The sequence below is a fragment of the Orussus abietinus genome, unplaced genomic scaffold (assembly GCF_000612105.2).
Source record: "Orussus abietinus isolate OABI.00-Male unplaced genomic scaffold, Oabi_2.0 scaffold26, whole genome shotgun sequence".
NCBI lineage: Eukaryota > Metazoa > Arthropoda > Insecta > Hymenoptera > Orussidae > Orussus > Orussus abietinus.
The window spans coordinates 92099-109976 of record NW_019395989.1 but is presented as its reverse complement, the minus strand read 5'-3'; the positions used below and the strand labels follow the sequence as shown (position 1 = coordinate 109976).

General features: G+C 46.3%; 1 protein-coding gene across 1 annotated transcript; it reads left to right on the top strand.

Moving 5' to 3' along the window:
- Positions 1–11447: 11447 nt before the first annotated feature.
- On the top strand, positions 11448–14508 carry LOC105703666 (nucleolar protein 56). The gene is made up of 3 exons (XM_012432204.2): positions 11448–11686; positions 11952–12517; positions 12661–14508. Exons 1-3 carry the CDS (start codon positions 11684–11686, stop codon positions 13574–13576), a joined length of 1485 nt encoding a protein of 494 aa, XP_012287627.1. The 5' UTR covers positions 11448–11683; the 3' UTR covers positions 13577–14508.
- The last annotated feature ends 3370 nt before the right edge of the window (positions 14509–17878 follow it).

Genomic DNA, 17878 nt, shown 5'->3' with positions numbered 1-17878 from the left:
TGTTCGTAGCCTCGCGTCAAATCCAAAAAATAACGCCGAGGGATTGCTTAAACACTCTCCGTTGTGCTTTGAGGTTACAACGGGTTTCTTTAAACTCTAGGATCCCAGAGATAAAAGTGGATTTTACAAGCGCTAGGTTTCGTCGGCAGATCATGGCCCGACAGTTCGGAGCACAGCGCCGTCGACCTGTGTTCGCTATCGAGGAAATCGATGGTGACGCCGGACGCGGATTACTTCCGATAGCGCGCCAATGGCGTCAATGGCGTCGCCACAATGATCGGCCGTTAAACGACGCCAAATGGGCCAAACGACGCGCGTTTGTTAGCCGGCCTGTCGCTAAATTTTATCCGAAACCTGCCGCGGGTGCAGGACCAATTACACGAGACCCCTGGAAACGGTTTATCGCGCGAAATTCCATAAAAACGCTTTCCAAATTATTATTACTCCTTTTTTTTTTTTTTGGTTAGGTCGAACATTTTTCTAGCAATGCCCACCTCCGTTCTAAACTAACGTGAGGGTGTTGAGTGGCAAATCCAAAACACTTTTTCCTCCACCAGGAGTTTCCATCGTCGAGCGTAAAATTAACTAATCAACCAATTAACCATTTCTCCCTTTAAAGTCGAAGCCGTCGAGCGGCCCTCGATCATTCTAACGAGGCCATTACAAGCTCGACGAGGTCTCGAACCCTGAAGATTAATGGCTCCATCATCCTGTTCTAAAAAGACCCCTGGTCCACCATCGACTCCTGTCCCTTCCGATTCCTAACGCAATCCGGAGCTTCCTTCGAGAAACCTCCGATTCCAGTAATTGAGTTACCCCAGATAAGGGAATACAAATTCCTGGAAAAAGAATACAATCTATAGCCGAAAAAGTGCTCAATGTTTCACGTTCGACTCGAATTATTGATATAATCACTGTACTGAATTTTGTCGAAAGGACGTTTTCTAAATGAATTCCAGTAATTGTATAGCCCTAGATAAGAGGATAGAAAATTCCTGGAAAAAGAATGCATCTACGGTAGAAAAAGCGCTGAATGTTTCATGCTCGACTCGCATAATTCCTATATTCGCTGTGTCGAATTTTGTCGAAAAGACGTTTTCCAAATTAATTCTAGTAATTGTGTGGAAAAAAAAACAGTGACATTTTGTTTGCCTCGAAAATGCCGTGAAGAGATTTTGCGTAGGTAGCAGTTTCGATCAGGGGGTACAGGTTAGGATGTGAATCCGAAATTTCTCCCAGCATGAAAAATCTATGGTTAGCGTTCCTCGATAAGAGAGCCGTGAAAACGGTCAGGGTCTTCAAGGAAAGGAGTCCCGCGTCTCCTTGATGGACACTTTACACGGTTTCCATAAACGCCCCCCATAAATGGCGCACCCGGGAAGTTAACCGTATCGTATCCTGGGTAATCCGCGCCCAGCGTCAGGTACAGTGTCACGATCGATCAATTTCGTGGCTGAAAGCGTCCTTGGCAACGCATCGCCAAATTTTACGCGCCATGTTCACCGATAATCACGCTATCGAGACGCTACTCGGCGAAAATAAGACAAAAGGATGAAACCCTCTCAAACCTCAAGAAACTAAATCCTAAACAGCTTTAACTAAATTCTTTAGTAAGCTTATAGGTTAGGACAGCAACACTAATTTCCGCACGGAAAAAATGTTCTCTCCTACACGAGATAGCATAAAAAATCTCAGTCCTCCTAAAAGTCACAATTTAAATGTTTTAGCAAACTTATTGGTAAAGGCAATATCCCTTTTTGTGGTGCATGGAAAAATTTCCTCTTCTACGTGGGATGGCACTAAAAAATTCAGGGACGCTGACTAAACTTTTTAGTAAACTAATGTGTAGAAAATATGAAGTTTAATGGATAATTTTTTTTTTTCCTGCGAGTCCATCATGGTTGTTCTGAATCTTCACCCCAGTTTTGGGCTCCTTCCTCCCCCCTCCTCTCTACACGTGGGAACGAGGGATTCCTCGAAAGGTCTGGAGCCCAGCAGTCTGCTGTCTTTCCTGAAGAAGTGTCCCAGCAAGCCCTGAAGACGTGCTGTCGCAAATGACGCGCATCGCAGAGGGCGGATCCAGCATCTCGCATCTCGCGAGAACACCATCTGGCTTGACATTCGACTTTTCTTCAATGACTCGCTTCATTAGCGTCGCTAATGAACGTTCGAGCCCCAGAAACTTAGGAGCTTATTATTAGAATCCTAATAACCGTCTAGGGCAACAAAATCTAATGGACGCCAACGTCCCGAGGAAATTAAGCAATCCTGGCAGACGAGTCTTCATCCGTCTTTCGCTTTTTTTATCCGACTCCCACCTCCACCGGCCAAACTGATTTCCTAGGGAATAAATTACCTGGGGAAAAAAATCCGTCCTCAGCCTACTGACGATGCGGTTAATCTCCCGGGGAGCGTCGGTGTCGCCATCGCGTGGATCCAGCCAATCCGATCGCGCGTCCGGTGCCGGCGTAAATTAATTTCCTAGGGTATTCGGCTACCTGGAAAAAAAAAAAAACATGTGGTAAAGAGATCCTTTCTCAGCCCATTGGCGTTGTGGCTAATTTCCCGGGGAGCGTCTGTGTCGCCATCGCGTGGATCCAGCCAATCCGATCGCGCGTCCGGTGCCGGCGTGAATTAATTTCCTAGCGAATATATTCCCTAGGGTATTCGGCTACCTGGAAAAAAAAAAAAACATGTGGTAAAGAGATCCTTTCTCAGCCCATTGGCGTTGTGGCTAATTTCCCGGGGAGCGTCTGTGTCGCCATCGCGTGGATCCAGCCAATCCGATCGCTAAATTAATTTCCTAGGGTATTCGGCTACCTGGAAAAAAAAAAAAACATGTGGTAAAGAGATCCTTTCTCAGCCCATTGGCGTTGTGGCTAATTTCCCGGGGAGCGTCTGTGTCGCCATCGCGTGGATCCAGCCAATCCGATCGCACGTCCGGAGTAATCCGGAGTCAAGCACGAGTGTCAGGATCAATTTCGTGGCTGGAAGCACGTCGTTGGCAGCACATGCGCCGAGCTTCTCGCCCGATTCTCGGCTCGGCTCTCTTACCAGCTACCGAGACGTCAAAAACAGCTGACAATTAGGAGGGAATGCGGATTCTCGCCTAGGAAGTGCAGAGACCTGCAGTCTAACTCTTCTATTTCATTTTTCAAGAGAAAAACGCACTTCTTTGGAATGTCCCCCAGGTGTGGGGTCATCAAGTCTGGCATACGATGCCATGACTCCGTCCTCTTCGTGTGGTTTTTATATCTTTGTTTACTTAATAACTAGACATTAAACGCGGTACAATGGTTGGTACCAAAACCCAACAGGGTACCACGATGAGCGTTCTCTTCTGTTGGTCTTGACGTTTCTCATTTCAACCCTTTCCTGAAAAAGTTATCGCAGCAAAAGTACAAGTGGTCCTCTCAGGCGTCCTCCTCGGTTACAAAACTCACCGAAGAACAACAACCAGAGCAATTAACTCGGGTCGTCTTCGACCGAAGCAACATCCCTGAAGTGTCATCTCGCTCCTCTTCATCCACTCTGTCTCGTCCGTCCAATTACCCGAGGAACGTCGTCGCGTAACTCCTTTGACAGGCTCCTCGTGGAAGTCGGGAACGAGTTGGCCCTGGTGGACCTAAAAATACCCGAGCCTGAATCCAGTAAAGTCACTTGGTCCCTAACTCACGACTTCTTTCTCTTGGAGGCTCCCCGAAGACCACCTCGCACCGGAACACGGTTCTACATTAATTGTCATAATTTAGCGCTGTACAACAGTGGCTTAACCGCAAAACGAACAACCAAGGGACCATCAACAAACGAGGTTCCCTCCAGATGCATCGCAATAGCCACCACATAGTAACCCTATGCCTTAACGAAGTACTCAATTAGAACGTAGGTCGCGCCTCCACTTTTCAGCTACACCTTTCTGGTAGCCTGATTACGGAATAAGAAAAAAAAAATTCATACAAGGATAACAAGAGTAAAAATCCTTTCTAAGCCTCGCCATAAGCCAAAAGTTGCATTTCCAAGACCCGACATCAAGCCAGGTGAGAATCGGTGAAACCGATTTGATTTCATATGACAAACAATGAGATTCTGTAAGGAGTGACGCTCGGCCTAAACATTGCGAGAAGGATTCCCAGCTGATGTCCCTGTAATTTTCAGGATTAAAATCCCTGATTTCCTGTGCGAATAACCCCTCGGGTTTCTGCTAGCGTTATCCAGCAGATTTTCAGGTGATTCCCAGGATTAAAATCGAGGATATCCTGAGTGAATAACCCCTCGAAGACCAGGTCATCCAATAATTCCGGCAAACCCGGTCGAAAACACGACCCCGCCGTCTCCAGGGTAGCAGTGTCTTCATCAGCCATCAAACCAACATCCGCGGATCCATCGAACAATCGGCGGAAACTCGGGCTTCGTTAAGGTAAACTTGCCAGCCGAGCGTCGCGTGGAAAATCGAGAGGGTCGAACCGTCCCTTCCGGTCCGGCAGTTCCGGCAGTTCCGGCACCGCAGGATCCCGTCGATTCCTCCGTAGGTGGTGAGACCATGGGGATGAGGACCGAGGGTGGGTCGGGGTGGGTCGGGTGACCCCCCGTGCACTCCTTCCGAGGACCCAGGACCTAGGTCGTAGGTCTCGCCCGGCGGTAAAAGGGTAGATAGATACACGGCACGGTATTAGTAGGTATTAGGTGTTGGCCTGGGAACGAGTGCACGTGCCCCCGGGTGAACCCATCCCCCCTGCGAGTTCGGATAATTCTTTAAGTGCTTCCTTCCCCCCGACGCCGCCTCCGCCCTTTTCCCGGGTCGCTCGATCCTCGGTCTCTCGTCCCCGCGGTGCCACTTCGGGCTCTCTTTCCGAGGACTCCTTTCGAGGACTCCTTTCGAGAATCGGCCCGGAAGCCGCCAGGAACCTCCCTACATGCCGAAGAGCACCGCCAAGCCGCGACGATGAGCAGGATTCGACGATGGATCCGCAGAAGACGGTGATACCGATGGAGACTCTACGTAAGTAAAAAAATTCGCAAACCGGGATCGGTTGTGACGAGAATATTCGAGCGATCGAGCTAGAGTCGACTAGACTCCTTTCGAGAATCGGCCCGGAACCCGCCAGGAACCTCCCTACATGCCGAAGAGCGCCGCCAAGCCGCGACGATGAGCAGGATTCGACGATGGATCCGCAGAAGATGGTGATACGTTTGTAGACTCTACGTAAAAAAAAGAATTCTCAGGTCGGGATCGGTTGTGACGAGAATATTCGTTCTGTTTACACATATACCATGAGCATATTTACCATGATACATATATACCATGAACTCCCCCGGATTCCAAATCGCGCCATCCCCAGGTCGTTTTCCAGTATCCATCCTCACCCCATGCTGATCGCGACTCGAGGGCCAGCTCGTAAAGAAGGCATCTCCTAAGCAAACAAGCCAAATCCTGAAACAACAATCTCCCGTCCGATTCGTCGCGAGGTTGCCCATCGGCTCCTGGTGTCGCGTCTTCCTCGTCGCGGCGCATCTGGATGGAATTAAGCTCCTGTTCCCTCCCCTCTTCCGCTCTTCCCCTCCATGGCGCACCTTTTGTCCAGCGAATCCGGCCGGCGATTATTCTCGTTCAATTCCAGCCACCGCCGACACTCGGCGGGCGCGTAACATAACCTGAAATGTCCGGGCGACGCGGCAATTACTGCGCCGGTGATTCGCGGGAGGGCGAGGAGGCGCCACTCGATTCCTCCTACATACGTATCCTATACATATATACAAAAATATACAGCATACTTACCAGTATGAACACATATACCCATGCACTTACCTGTACATACACGTATGACACGTATAAACGGATATACGGATGTACTTACCAGTACCTACCTGGGCACCTAACCTCGCACGACCCTCACCCTACCGCGGTCGGCGCGCGAGTGGGCGAGTGGGAGGGCCCACCCGCGCGCCTCGCGGCGGCGGTTTGTAATATTATCATAACCTCCCACCCCGCGGCCACCCTCTTTCAGCGGCCATGTTGCCGGGAAATATGATTATTGTTATTATTTGCACCCTCCTTCGCCGTATCCTCCCGACTCCTCGCCGCCCCGCCACCCCAGCCGACTCCCACCTGCCCTAACCTCAAACCAGGGCGCGGGAGGAAAGCGAGAACAGGGCAGAGGCGACCACCCGTCAACCCCTGCCAACTTTTGCACCCGCGAGTTGGAACTCCGATAGGTGGAACCCCGAGGGCGGGGCGGGAGATTAGGTTAAGTTAGGTTAGGTTAGGTGGGAGGACTGCGATCGGGTCCACTGGTCGCGGATCGAGCGGGAAATTTCGTACACTACGGGGGTACGGCAAATATTGCACCCGAGGTGACTTCTCGAATTTAGCGACGAGGATGTCTTGGCAATTGGAGGTTAGGATGACATTGATGGTACACCGTGGAATGGGACTATCTTTTTATAAAGCACTTTTAAGGGCGTGGGTATTCGTCAGGATGTTGGACTTATAATTCCTGGCTTCCGAAGGGCAGAATTTCATAACCTAGAAATCGATCGTAGGAAAATCTTACTTTTTCCAATTTAACTAACGCTGGGATTATGTCGATTTCTTGCGATCGGCGCTCGCTGGGAATTGATTGTAGGCTTTTCTTTTTGTTCTTTTTTTCTGTACAAAAGCCCGCGACCGCCGAAGACCCAGTCAATGCGATTTCCAACAGGGCGACGGAGTCACTCGGCGGAAGTAATTCCCGGGCCACTCGACGTCACGTCCAAATTTCCCGAATTTCCATTCCAATCTCTCCTACGTCAGGGCCGAAACGCGGCGTATCACTTGATTCCATGCAAAATGGACGCATTTTTCTACAATCGACGCGTTAAATCCGCTCAAATGATTCCTTGCCTCGCCACCATGAAGTAGTATCGGGTTGTCCTAAAAGTAATTCCTGGAAATTAAAAACATTTCAGGTAATTTACGTAGGTAGGAAATGTTTCCTTCACGTATGCTCGTAGTTCCCTGATTCCCCGCAAGTAGCGCTCGCGTCGCTAGATCAGCGAAAATCTGAGAACCTAGGCTCCGATTCTAGTGTCACTTTCCAACACAACCAACCATTGACATTATGTGTCAACATTACTAAAACGCAGTTTCCGTCTATATGTATGTATATATCTATGTGACGAAACCAACCTCGCGGGATTTCGATGTGTTCCAGCGTTTAAATAAAAAATCCGTGAAACATGTCCCCCCTAAATCGACCCCGAGGATCTCATAAGAACCATCAGATCATAAAAATTCCGATGGCACGATCGGTCGATCGCGATTATGAATTTCTGGTTTGTTTATACCATCTCATAGCATCCTGGATTCACCGTCGGTCCAGGACATAGGGCAAGGTCTTGGACCCGCAAGGAGGGCCCGGCGTCGGGCGCCATGTTGAAAAGTCGTGGCGTTACATCCGCGGGCCGACGTTCGATAGCGCCGCGGATCGGGCTCGGAGGTGGGGAGAAGACAGAGGATGGAAATCGCGTCGCGGTCCCCCGCCGCGCTCGCGGCGGTGTGGTAGTCACGCCGCGTAATAAATGGGCAACACGAGCGCTTATAAGGGGTAGGTAATCTAAAGCTTTGCCGGCGGCGCGGCGGGGGCCGGGTGGTGTGAGGTAAGGTATAAGGTGGGTAAGATGGCGGACAATTTGCCGCTCGACTACTCTTGCCCGCACCCGCCCGGCGATTCCTCCTCCCGCCCTATGTACCGGGGTAATAGATGTTCCTCCTCGAGAGCGACACAGAGACACCCGCCGTGTGCGCGCGGCGACGCGCGACTGCGCGCCCCTCCCCTGCACCCCGCTCGTCGGTGTGAATCGCGTGCCGCCCGCTGCGCAGCCGTGTGCGCAACGCACACTAGCGTCCCACGGCGGGCCGGGGAGTGGGGGAAGCGCTCGGCACTCCCGGGTATTTAAACGCCGCGCCGACTCCTCGGACCGCACTCGCGAGCGCCTCCTCCCCCGCGCCGACCTCCTTCTCTTAGCATTCCATCCGGCGTCTTCTCACTTAATAAAATAATTACCCCGAGTCAATTAAGCCCCCCTCCCGCAAGAACTTGACGGCGCCGCCGTTTTGCCTCATCCTGTCCTTACCGGAATATCGTGTCATAGACTACGTCTCCATCGTGCTTGAAATCCGGGATTTAGCGGGGACAAAACCAGGAAATATGAATTTCAGGCTCGATCGAAATGCTCTGGATTCGAATTTCGGTATTTATTGATACGATGGAGATGTACGATTTACTAGATACGGATCCGATAAATCCCGGATTTAGGAGTGCAATGGAGACGAGGTTAATCCTCGCCAAGGATCAATAATTACGTCTCCATCGTTTTACTTAATCCGGGATTTAGCGAAACCAGATACAATCAATCGCACGTTTCCATCGTATTAATAAGTGCACCCAGTCTTGGCGAGTTTTATCACGGTTTTTTGTCGACCTCAAGTCACGGGTTAATTTTATGAATTTTTATTTTATGTGCGGTTAATCTTAATTATTCTGACGTGAAAACTAATTTCACAAGGTTTATGGAATTATGTTATAGAGGTGGAAACGGTTCTCTTGGACCGAGTTCTGGAAACGCTGAAATGGATGCGATTGGCTCGCCAAGCTTCGGAAATAATGTAGGTATTACTTGTTCCATTAGTCAGTGCTCGATCTACTACTTCACCTAATTGTACGAATGGCCGTATAATTACGATTCAGTTGGATAAGTATGCTCCGTGGGTCTCTCGATTTCAATCGATCTTTCGCCTTGCCTCAATGCTGGCGACATCTCCCGGAATTATTACGTACTTGTACGTCGACTTCCCTGAAGGTATCTATAAAACCGACTGTTGATGCTTGAAACAAGAGTCGGTTACTAAATCGACCGTTGCGCCTCTTTCCGATATTATATGAACATTTTAGGAAAACAGCTTTTCCCCCATACTTTAAATCTAGAGACTTTACATTTTCACTCGAGAAATATAAAATCTGCTGAATGAACTCCGATGAGATGAAAGTGCGAGATGTGAGCACTCTAACCAAATATGCAAAATCTAATTGGGAGATTGCTTACTGGCAGAGTCGCACGATCGCACCCTATGCTGCCCTCTGGTTTCGTACGTCAGCCTTCACCGTTTTTTGCCCCCAAGGGCGGTGAATTGGATTTCTGGTAGGGCTCGTGCACTCGGACTAGCGGCGCCATCTACCAGTCGCCGTTGGCGGCTCACGTACTGTGATGGTAATACCATGCGGCCGTTGACGGTGGTGGCTTACCTACGCTTACCGACACCGCTCGTTTTTCATGGTAAGGGAAGAACACTCATGACGCCCTCTTTGACTTTATCCTTCTCTTACCTTATTTATTTTCATCAAATGGGGGGGAAAAAACGGTGAAAGCTAACGTACGAAACCAAAGGGTAGCCGAGGATGTGACCGCGCGACCTTGCCCGTGAGTACTTTCCCAACACATCTCTGCCAAAATAACAAGCCACGTGTCCGAGCATTCGTGGAATGGGCCTTGGGCTTGAATAACAAACCACATAAAAGGTACGACTGAATCCGATGAAATAAAAACAAAGAAATAGAAACTCAATTTGGAAACAACATTTTATTTTCCGAGTACTGGAACATACCGTACTGAAATATTATAACTAATTTCCCGAGGACGAATGCCAGCTCTCGTAGCTAGATTGTCACTGACTTTGAGTAAAGGAACTCGAGGTCTTCGTATTTAATTTTGCAAACATGGGAAGGTGAAATCTCATCTTAATTAAATTCTACTTCGCAGCTAGTTAGCGGATCGGTGTCATCCCGTAGGATGATACCGATCCCCCAGGTCCCGCCACGAGGAGGCCGCTGCGAAAGGGACCCGCCTAAGCATAGGCACCAGGTGCCGTTGACTTCCCAGCGTCCCAGGAACTCAACAGACCTGGATTCCATAACCCATACCGCACACCACTCTCATACCAAACTCATTCGTCCACACAACGCTCGCCTTAAGATATAAGAGAAGTGGCAGAGTAAATTGCCAGTTGGCATCGAATTTCGGATATAATCTGCCGGAGTGGCATTCTACCTCTAACGCGAACAATCCAGAGCTTCCACCGTCACCGGCGACTAACCCGGCCAGGCTGTCAGCTCGCGAATACGAGCTTCACTAGGCGGACTTGGCCCGACTTACAGCAGGCAGAGCCCCAGCAGGCTGCCGCCAAAGCGAAGCACCGCATCGCGGAACCGACGACCTGAGCCAGGCAGCCTTGCACGTCGTAGCTTAGCTACGACGTACTAGGTGCCGACGGAAGCTGCCGGATACACTAAGGGTACGGCATTGCCGTACCCGCAAAGAATCTACTTCGCTTAGCAAATGCAAACCCGAAATTGCTAGCTGCGTGGAAAGTTACTCGACAACGACTCGTCCGCAGTCTACAATACGCGCGCACGCAATGAGGGCTTCCAGTTTTACCTACGTTAAATTCCTACCATAGAAAAAAGAAAACAAGCTAAGTGGGACCACTCGCGCAGCTATTTGCGGACCGGTGGTTTCCAACGATGGTTGGAAAGGGAACGGGACGGAGGGGGATGTCTCCCATCCTTACGGGAGACAACCCCCTCCGTCCCGGTCTTTGTAGGGTCGCGCGGTCGCCTGCAGCGTTAACGTCTGCTTTTGCCCCGCGAATCGAGTCCCGCGAAATTAGAATTCCCTGACGTGGTTATTTTCGCAGGTTAATTTACTGTAAAGTTAAGCGTTTAAGTTAGGGTTAAGGGCATTTCTTCCCGCGGGAAAAAATGCTTTCGTCCAGCGAATCGAGTCCCGCTAAATTAGAATTTCCTGACGTGGTTATTTTCGCAGGTTAATTTACTGTAAAGTTAAGCGTTTAAGTTAGGGTTAAGGGCATTTCTTCCCGCGGGAAAAAATGCTTTCGCCCAGCGAATCGAGTCTCGCTAAATTAGAATTTCCTGACGTGGTTATTTTCACAGGTTAATTTACTGTAAAGTTAAGCGTTTAAGTTAGGGTTAAGGGCATTTCTTCCCGCGGGAAAAAATGCTTTCGCCCAGCGAATCGAGTCTCGCGAAATTAGAATTTCCTAGTGTGGTTATTTTCACAGGTTAATTTACTGTAAAATTAAGCGTTTAAGTTAGTTTTAAGGGCATTTCTTCGCGCGGGAAAAAAATTAATGAAATCCATATACCATCGGTACCATCTACCAGTCGCCGTTGGTGGCTCACGTACTGCAATGGTAATACCACCGCTCGCTTTTGATGGTAAGGGAAGAACACTCGTGGCGTCCTCTTTGACTTCACCCTTCACGTACCTTATTTATTTTATCCGCAAATGGGGGGCAAAAAACGGTGAAAGCTAACGTACGAAACCAAAGGGTAGCCGAGGACGCGATCGCGCGACCCTGCCGTGAACAATCTCCCAACTCATCTCTGTCGTCGCACTATATTAACAGATAATTTTAAAGCGAATTAACTAATCCCTCATTTTATTCTCTCCAGATATCCTTCTACAATCAACTTATTCATGGCTCAGTGAGCGACGCCATTTCCCGTCGCTTCAAAATGGCGGCGCTCATGTTTCCGGAACACATGGCTGAAATTCGGCAACGCGAATGAATTTCACTGGTGCGGCAATCATTTCATAAATGTAACGTGAGAAAATATACATAGACGCAATGGTAAGGTTAATTATTAAAGCGCGAAACGTTTCTTTGTCTGCAAACCTCGAGTTTTGTTTAACATTACTGAAAGATGAGTACAAAATATTTGTGTAGATTTAACGTAACCTGATGAATTGAATACCTAAATATTTAAACATCCCCCCTTTTCATTAAACAGAAACTTCTTTTATATGGTAGCCATTAAAAGTTCTTATTAATTTTTCAAGTAATTGTAAGTATGTGTTATTGATGTTAAAACTTAACGACATCATTTATGTTGCAGTCGAAGCTGTACGTCTTGTACGAGCATGCCGCAGGCTATGCATTGTTTAGTGTCAAGCAATTTGAAGAAGTGGGAATGCTCCTGCCGCAAGTAGAAGCATCGGTGACGGATCTGTCACGGTTTAACGGAGTCGTCAAGCTGATAGGCTTTTCGCCATTTAAAACTGCACTTTCGGCTTTAGAAAGTATTAATAGCATCTCTGAAGGCATCCTTCCGGACGATTTGAAACTATTCCTTGACTCGTCGGTCCCAAAGAATGGCAAAAAAGTAGTTTTAGGCATATCGGATCCAAAACTTGGTGCTAGCATCACTGAAGCACTCAGTCTAAAATGTGACCACACAGGAGTCGTTCCCGAGCTCGTTAGAGGGATTAGATATCATTTCCACAGCCTGGTGAAAGGATTTACAGCAAAAAGCTCCGCTGTCGCTCAATTAGGTCTTGGGCACAGCTATTCGAGAGCAAAAGTAAAGTTCAATGTCAATCGTGTCGATAACATGATTATACAGAGCATCGCTTTACTAGACCAGTTGGATAAAGACATTAACACTTTTAGCATGCGAATCCGGTATGTATTGTTTATTTATTAATTATGAAAGTGGTGTAACTTATTTTCATTTTAGTTAAAAAACTAATTTCACATTGATAATAGATTTTTTAAGTTCTTCATAACCTATGATTTCTAAATTTCTTCGATTTCCTGAATTACAGCGAATGGTATAGTTACCACTTCCCTGAGCTGGCTAAGATCGTTCCTGAGAATTACTTGTACGCCAAAGTAACGCAGCTTATAAAAAACCGAAAGGAATTGACAGATGAAAAACTGCAGGATTTGGAAGAGGTCGTCATGGACAGTGCAAAGGCAGAAGCGATATTGGCAGCATCTAAGTCTTCCATGGGGATGGATATAAGTCCTGTGGATTTGATGAACATCGAAATGTTTGCACAAAGAGTAATAGGCCTAGCTGACTACCGGAAAGAATTGGCGACGTATTTAAGAGCAAAGATGTCAGGCGTTGCTCCAAATCTAGCCACTCTAATCGGAGACCAAGTTGGAGCCAGACTTATTGCCCATGCAGGCTCGCTTACCAATTTAGCTAAATATCCTGCTTCAACGGTGCAAATATTAGGAGCAGAAAAAGCACTTTTCAGGGCGCTAAAGACGAAAGGCAACACACCGAAGTATGGTTTGCTATTTCACTCGACTTTCATTGGCCGAGCTGGCAGCAAAAACAAAGGAAGGATCTCCAGGTACTTGGCAAACAAATGCTCGATTGCCTCGAGAATAGATTGCTTCACAGAAACTCCCAATAATATCTTTGGTGAGAAGCTGCGTCAACAGGTAGAAGATCGTTTGAAGTTCTACGAGACAGGAGACATTCCCAAGAAAAATATAGAAGTCATGAAAGAAGCTGTCGATGAGAATGCTAAGATCGTAGAGCAGGTAGAATTGGAGTCTCCAAAGAAAAAGAAGAAGGATAAGAAGAGGAAGAGCGAAGTTTTACAAAATGGAAACTCCATTATAAATGGCACGCCAGAAAATGTGACGATAGAGGCGGAGGATGTGGAAGAGGCCCCGAAGAAGAAGAAAAAGAAGAAGAAATCCAAGAATTTCGATGACAAATGAGCATAAAATACCTTTTTGCTGACGGAACATTGCTTGGGTTCTGCCGAGAACCTTTCTGCCACTTTAGGGTGATAGTGAAAGTGCGGAGACTTGAAACTCTGTTATATATCACTAATTCAATTAATTGAATCCTTTTTATATAAATTATAACGGCATTATATAGAGTGGCAGGAAGTGCTCGTACTTTCACTATGAATAGGTTAACTACGCAAGTTAGTGTGTAGAATATTATTGCATAGAGTGCAGTCTACGATCATAAAACATGCAGAGCGATATGTCCTTCGGTATGAACATATCGTTTAAGGTAATTGAGTGTTACAATTGTTTAATAGTTTCGGAACAATCGTTTTCTGATAAAGTCACCACGTCGACAGTGGAGATATTTTTTACGAAGTTAACTATGACTCCCTTGTAATAGTTATGTAAACAATTTAACAGTAAGCGTGGAAGCTCGTTATTTGTAATTATTATTACATTCTGAATCGTCTGTTTATAACTTTCTAGACAAATAAGACTTCCTGTGAATTATTCATAGATTACTCATATTCATAGAACTTCCATTATCGCTCTTAATTAAATGGCTAAACTGACAAATTTTGCTTCGACCTTGCAATTAGAAAAACTACAAAACTTGACGATACTTCCCGGAAGAAGTCACTGACTAAATTGAATCCTCTGACCACATTTAACAACAAATTGACTTTTACTACTAGCAACAAATTAGACCATTTAATTTCGAGTCTTTCGATGAAACTAGTTGCAACCATTTTGCTGCATTTAAGCAAAGTATTGAAATTTCCGACGACCCTCTTCCACATTATTCTAATAAAGTAAGATAAATAAGATGAAACCTTTAAAAACGAAAAAGGCAAAAGAGACTATTGTACAAGTACAAGACAGCAAACAATGAAATATATATATATATAAACTAAGAATTTATGTTTACATTTTACACCTCCGTCACCCCATTAGTATCTGTAAGTAACCGTTAAAAAATGTTAATTAAAACCCAAATCGTACTTAAAAAAAAATGTACAGTACAATACCTATCGATCTCTGTCATTAACATTGTCAGCCATACATTATAGATGACAAATTCCTAAGCTGGCTTCGCATCGAACAAATTCCTTGTCGAGCTGCCATCGCAACTCTCCATAGACAGTTGACGAAAGAGATCTTGTAAAAAGTGAATAGTTGCGTTATAATACCAGCACCAATGAGCATTTAATAGTGACAGAAATTAAATTGCAACATAGGTATAATGTATATAAATACTTGATGCGATAATTACAATTCTTGGCTATGCTATAAACAAATATTATGCGATAATAGCTGCATGGAACGCGCGCTTCTTGGCCGACAAGACAGTCGAGGACATTTCCGTGATGTTATCTGCCAGCAGGTGAAACCGCCATTGTTAAAACCGTAATATGATACACATCTAGACGCGACAAGTCCCAACAATGACGGTGACAATTGACAATTTCGCCAAAGAAGAGACGTCGCCGTTCCAACGTCGCGTCTTGCACGAACTTTCGACTTTTTCCTTTAACAAAGAACCGCGCCTTGGAACGACGCCGCGCCTCCCTTCCACTGATAACACATCGAGAAAAACAGTATAAAAGTCAGGTAAATGCACTTCTCGATTCGGCAGAGACATTTTCGCGAGTCTCGAAGCACCGCAAATGCTTCTAACGAGTGTCCGACGAAACCTCGCGAGCGAGACCGCGTCTCTATACTTAACGAGCGCATCGCGAACCCCACCGACCCTCTTAATCCCGATTTCGGAAGTAAACCACGCGCCGTATGAAAAAACGTCTCGTACAAAAGTTGTCACGAGTAAGATCCTGAACACCTTTTGTAGAAGTCATTTTCCCAGCCGTCGCGTCGTTCGGCCGGAAATCCGCGATTACGAGCGTCCGATCGCACCTGGCCGCGCGTTCTCGTCGAAGGACGCAATGGCGCCGCTATCCTGACGCGTTAACGAAAATATCATATCATTTACACGTTTCCCCTTTACAAAGAGCATTCGTGGAAACCGCGGAATTAGAATCTGAGTCGAGAAATCCTTTGTCGAGGGGTCCGAGCGCTAGGAAGACCGACTTAGTACAATAGCGGACATGAATCCCTTCCCTGCAGATGCGGCATCGCCTGTGCAGGATGGGAAGGCATTGATGTCTCCCAGTGTACATCCAGTTCGGAGAAAAGCTACATGAACGATCAACTCTCCAGATAGTACTTTCCCATCCCCATAATCCCCACTCGTTTCTCCCCGCTTATTCAGATTGTTCCCCGTAAAAAGTCGCTCGACACCCTAAAAAGGAAGAGCCGATTCAATTTCTAGAAGAAAACCGACGTCCCGCGATCGCTGCGGGTCGTCGCGCGTTTATATACCTTGGCGTATCGAAAACCTAACCTAACCCAACATCCTCCGGCTCGCATTAAATGCATTAAACTTAGACGAAGTGGAATCGAACAACAATCGTACACTTTACAATGTTACAAATCACCCGGGCAAAGTCAATAGACAATGCCGGGGCCTTTTGGGGTGCCAAAATGAGCCCCCCTTAATCCGGCGAAGTCGCCATTTCGCGCGCCTTAAAGTTCCGATACATCTTCAAGTTCAAGAGTTCCTTTCCTCGTACTCGACATGAGAAATATCTTTTCGTTTTCCCTTTTTTTTCCCCTTAGAAAATGATCCTTTCCCTCGATTTCGCAGAAATTTCCCCTCTCGATCGGGACGCGAGTTCTTTCCTTCGCGCGCCGCCATTTTGTTACACCCTTATCGCGCGATATTTATATTTATATTAATTTTTATCAAGACATTTCAATCGTTATCATTGCAAGAGACGTATTGCTGAAATCGAATTGCCGATGAATCGCCGTTTTCAAATTGTACGCCGATTATTTAATAAAGGAAATATATGAAAATTATTGTTTTCCCATGACTGACGACTCGAGTAAAAACCTCTCGGACGAACGCAACAAAGTCCGTTAATTAATCACTAATGAACCTTCGCTCAACGTTTATCAATTAATGCCTTATCGGTAATATGTATATGTATATTTATATATATAGTTAGTGCTTAATAGCTAATAATTATCCTTTTGTTTAAGTGATCGGCACGGCGCGATCATCTCGAAAGATATGCATCCCATATTTCCGGCCGGCGAGCCTCGACAATTTGTTCCTTCCTTATTGTTTATTACTCCACCCAACGTCAACTCGCATATTTTACAACGGCTCGTCGTGCCACTTGGAAAAGAAGAGAAAAGAAATGAAAGGAAAGAACATCCTCGAACCGCCCCGGAATGTAAAAAGATTCCCCCGGCACGATAAATGGAAGAATTCAAAAAGCGCGCCATCTTTAAATTCCCAATCGTCAGTATGGGCAGTTAATTAATATACATTAACTCGAACCGCGTAAAGTTCCGACATGCGAGATTAAAACCAAAGGAAAAGAAGGAGAATCCGGGGTAATTTTTAACACATCACCCGCTTTATAAACATTTTTACGGATTCTTTTCGCATTATTCAATCCAGGCGAGATAACTCTCTACCCCCTCGAGGCCGCCCGTCAACATGGCTGATTTCCTGAATTTCTATTTCTATCTCGAACTTTGATTTCCAGTTGAACAATCGTAGGCCGTGAATGTCCAATGTTTCGAGAAGGTAGAGAATTTCCAACACCTCGATAATTGTAAATCATTTAGAAACACACGAGGGTTTTGTGCAACGGGGGAATCTCTTTTCGCATCCAAAATGGCGGCCGAGAGTCAGCTCGATAATCTAAAGTTTTCGAATATCCAGCTTGGAAAAATAATACTATCGGCGATTCTCGACGAGCACGGATTGGTATGATTAATCGACACGATGGCCTAGTTCGGTTATTCGAGCTCCCCGACGAAGAGGAATTACTTTAAGGTGTTATGAAAGTCTTCTACATATACCAGAACGTCTAAATATAAATCTTTTCTCTAAACAGGGTGCACCGAATAATTTGAAAATTTAACACGTGATTATGGGGGTCCTAACGAAGGTCTTAAAACTCGGGAAATTTCACTTTTCGAAAAGTAACTAAAAGTAAAAAGAAATTTTTACATATTGACTTTTTGGTATACATATGACACTTTCATAACGCCTTAATACCTTCGACCTCCTTTGTGCAAGTTCCTTTACCGACGGCGACTTTCGCCTTAGGAAATTAAAACATCCCTCTACTTTTTTTCATTTTTCCTTCTTCCTCTCTCTCTCTCTCGAGGAGGGCCGAGAATCTCCGTCTTCGGCACCGAGACGTCTCT

What these genes read in the sequence shown, in the direction of transcription:
- LOC105703666 (XM_012432204.2), top strand. An exon ending in ACTTTTAGCATGCGAATCCG is followed by an intron (nt 12,518 to 12,660) that starts GTATGTATTGTT and finishes CCTGAATTACAG; the next exon opens with CGAATGGTATAGTTACCACT.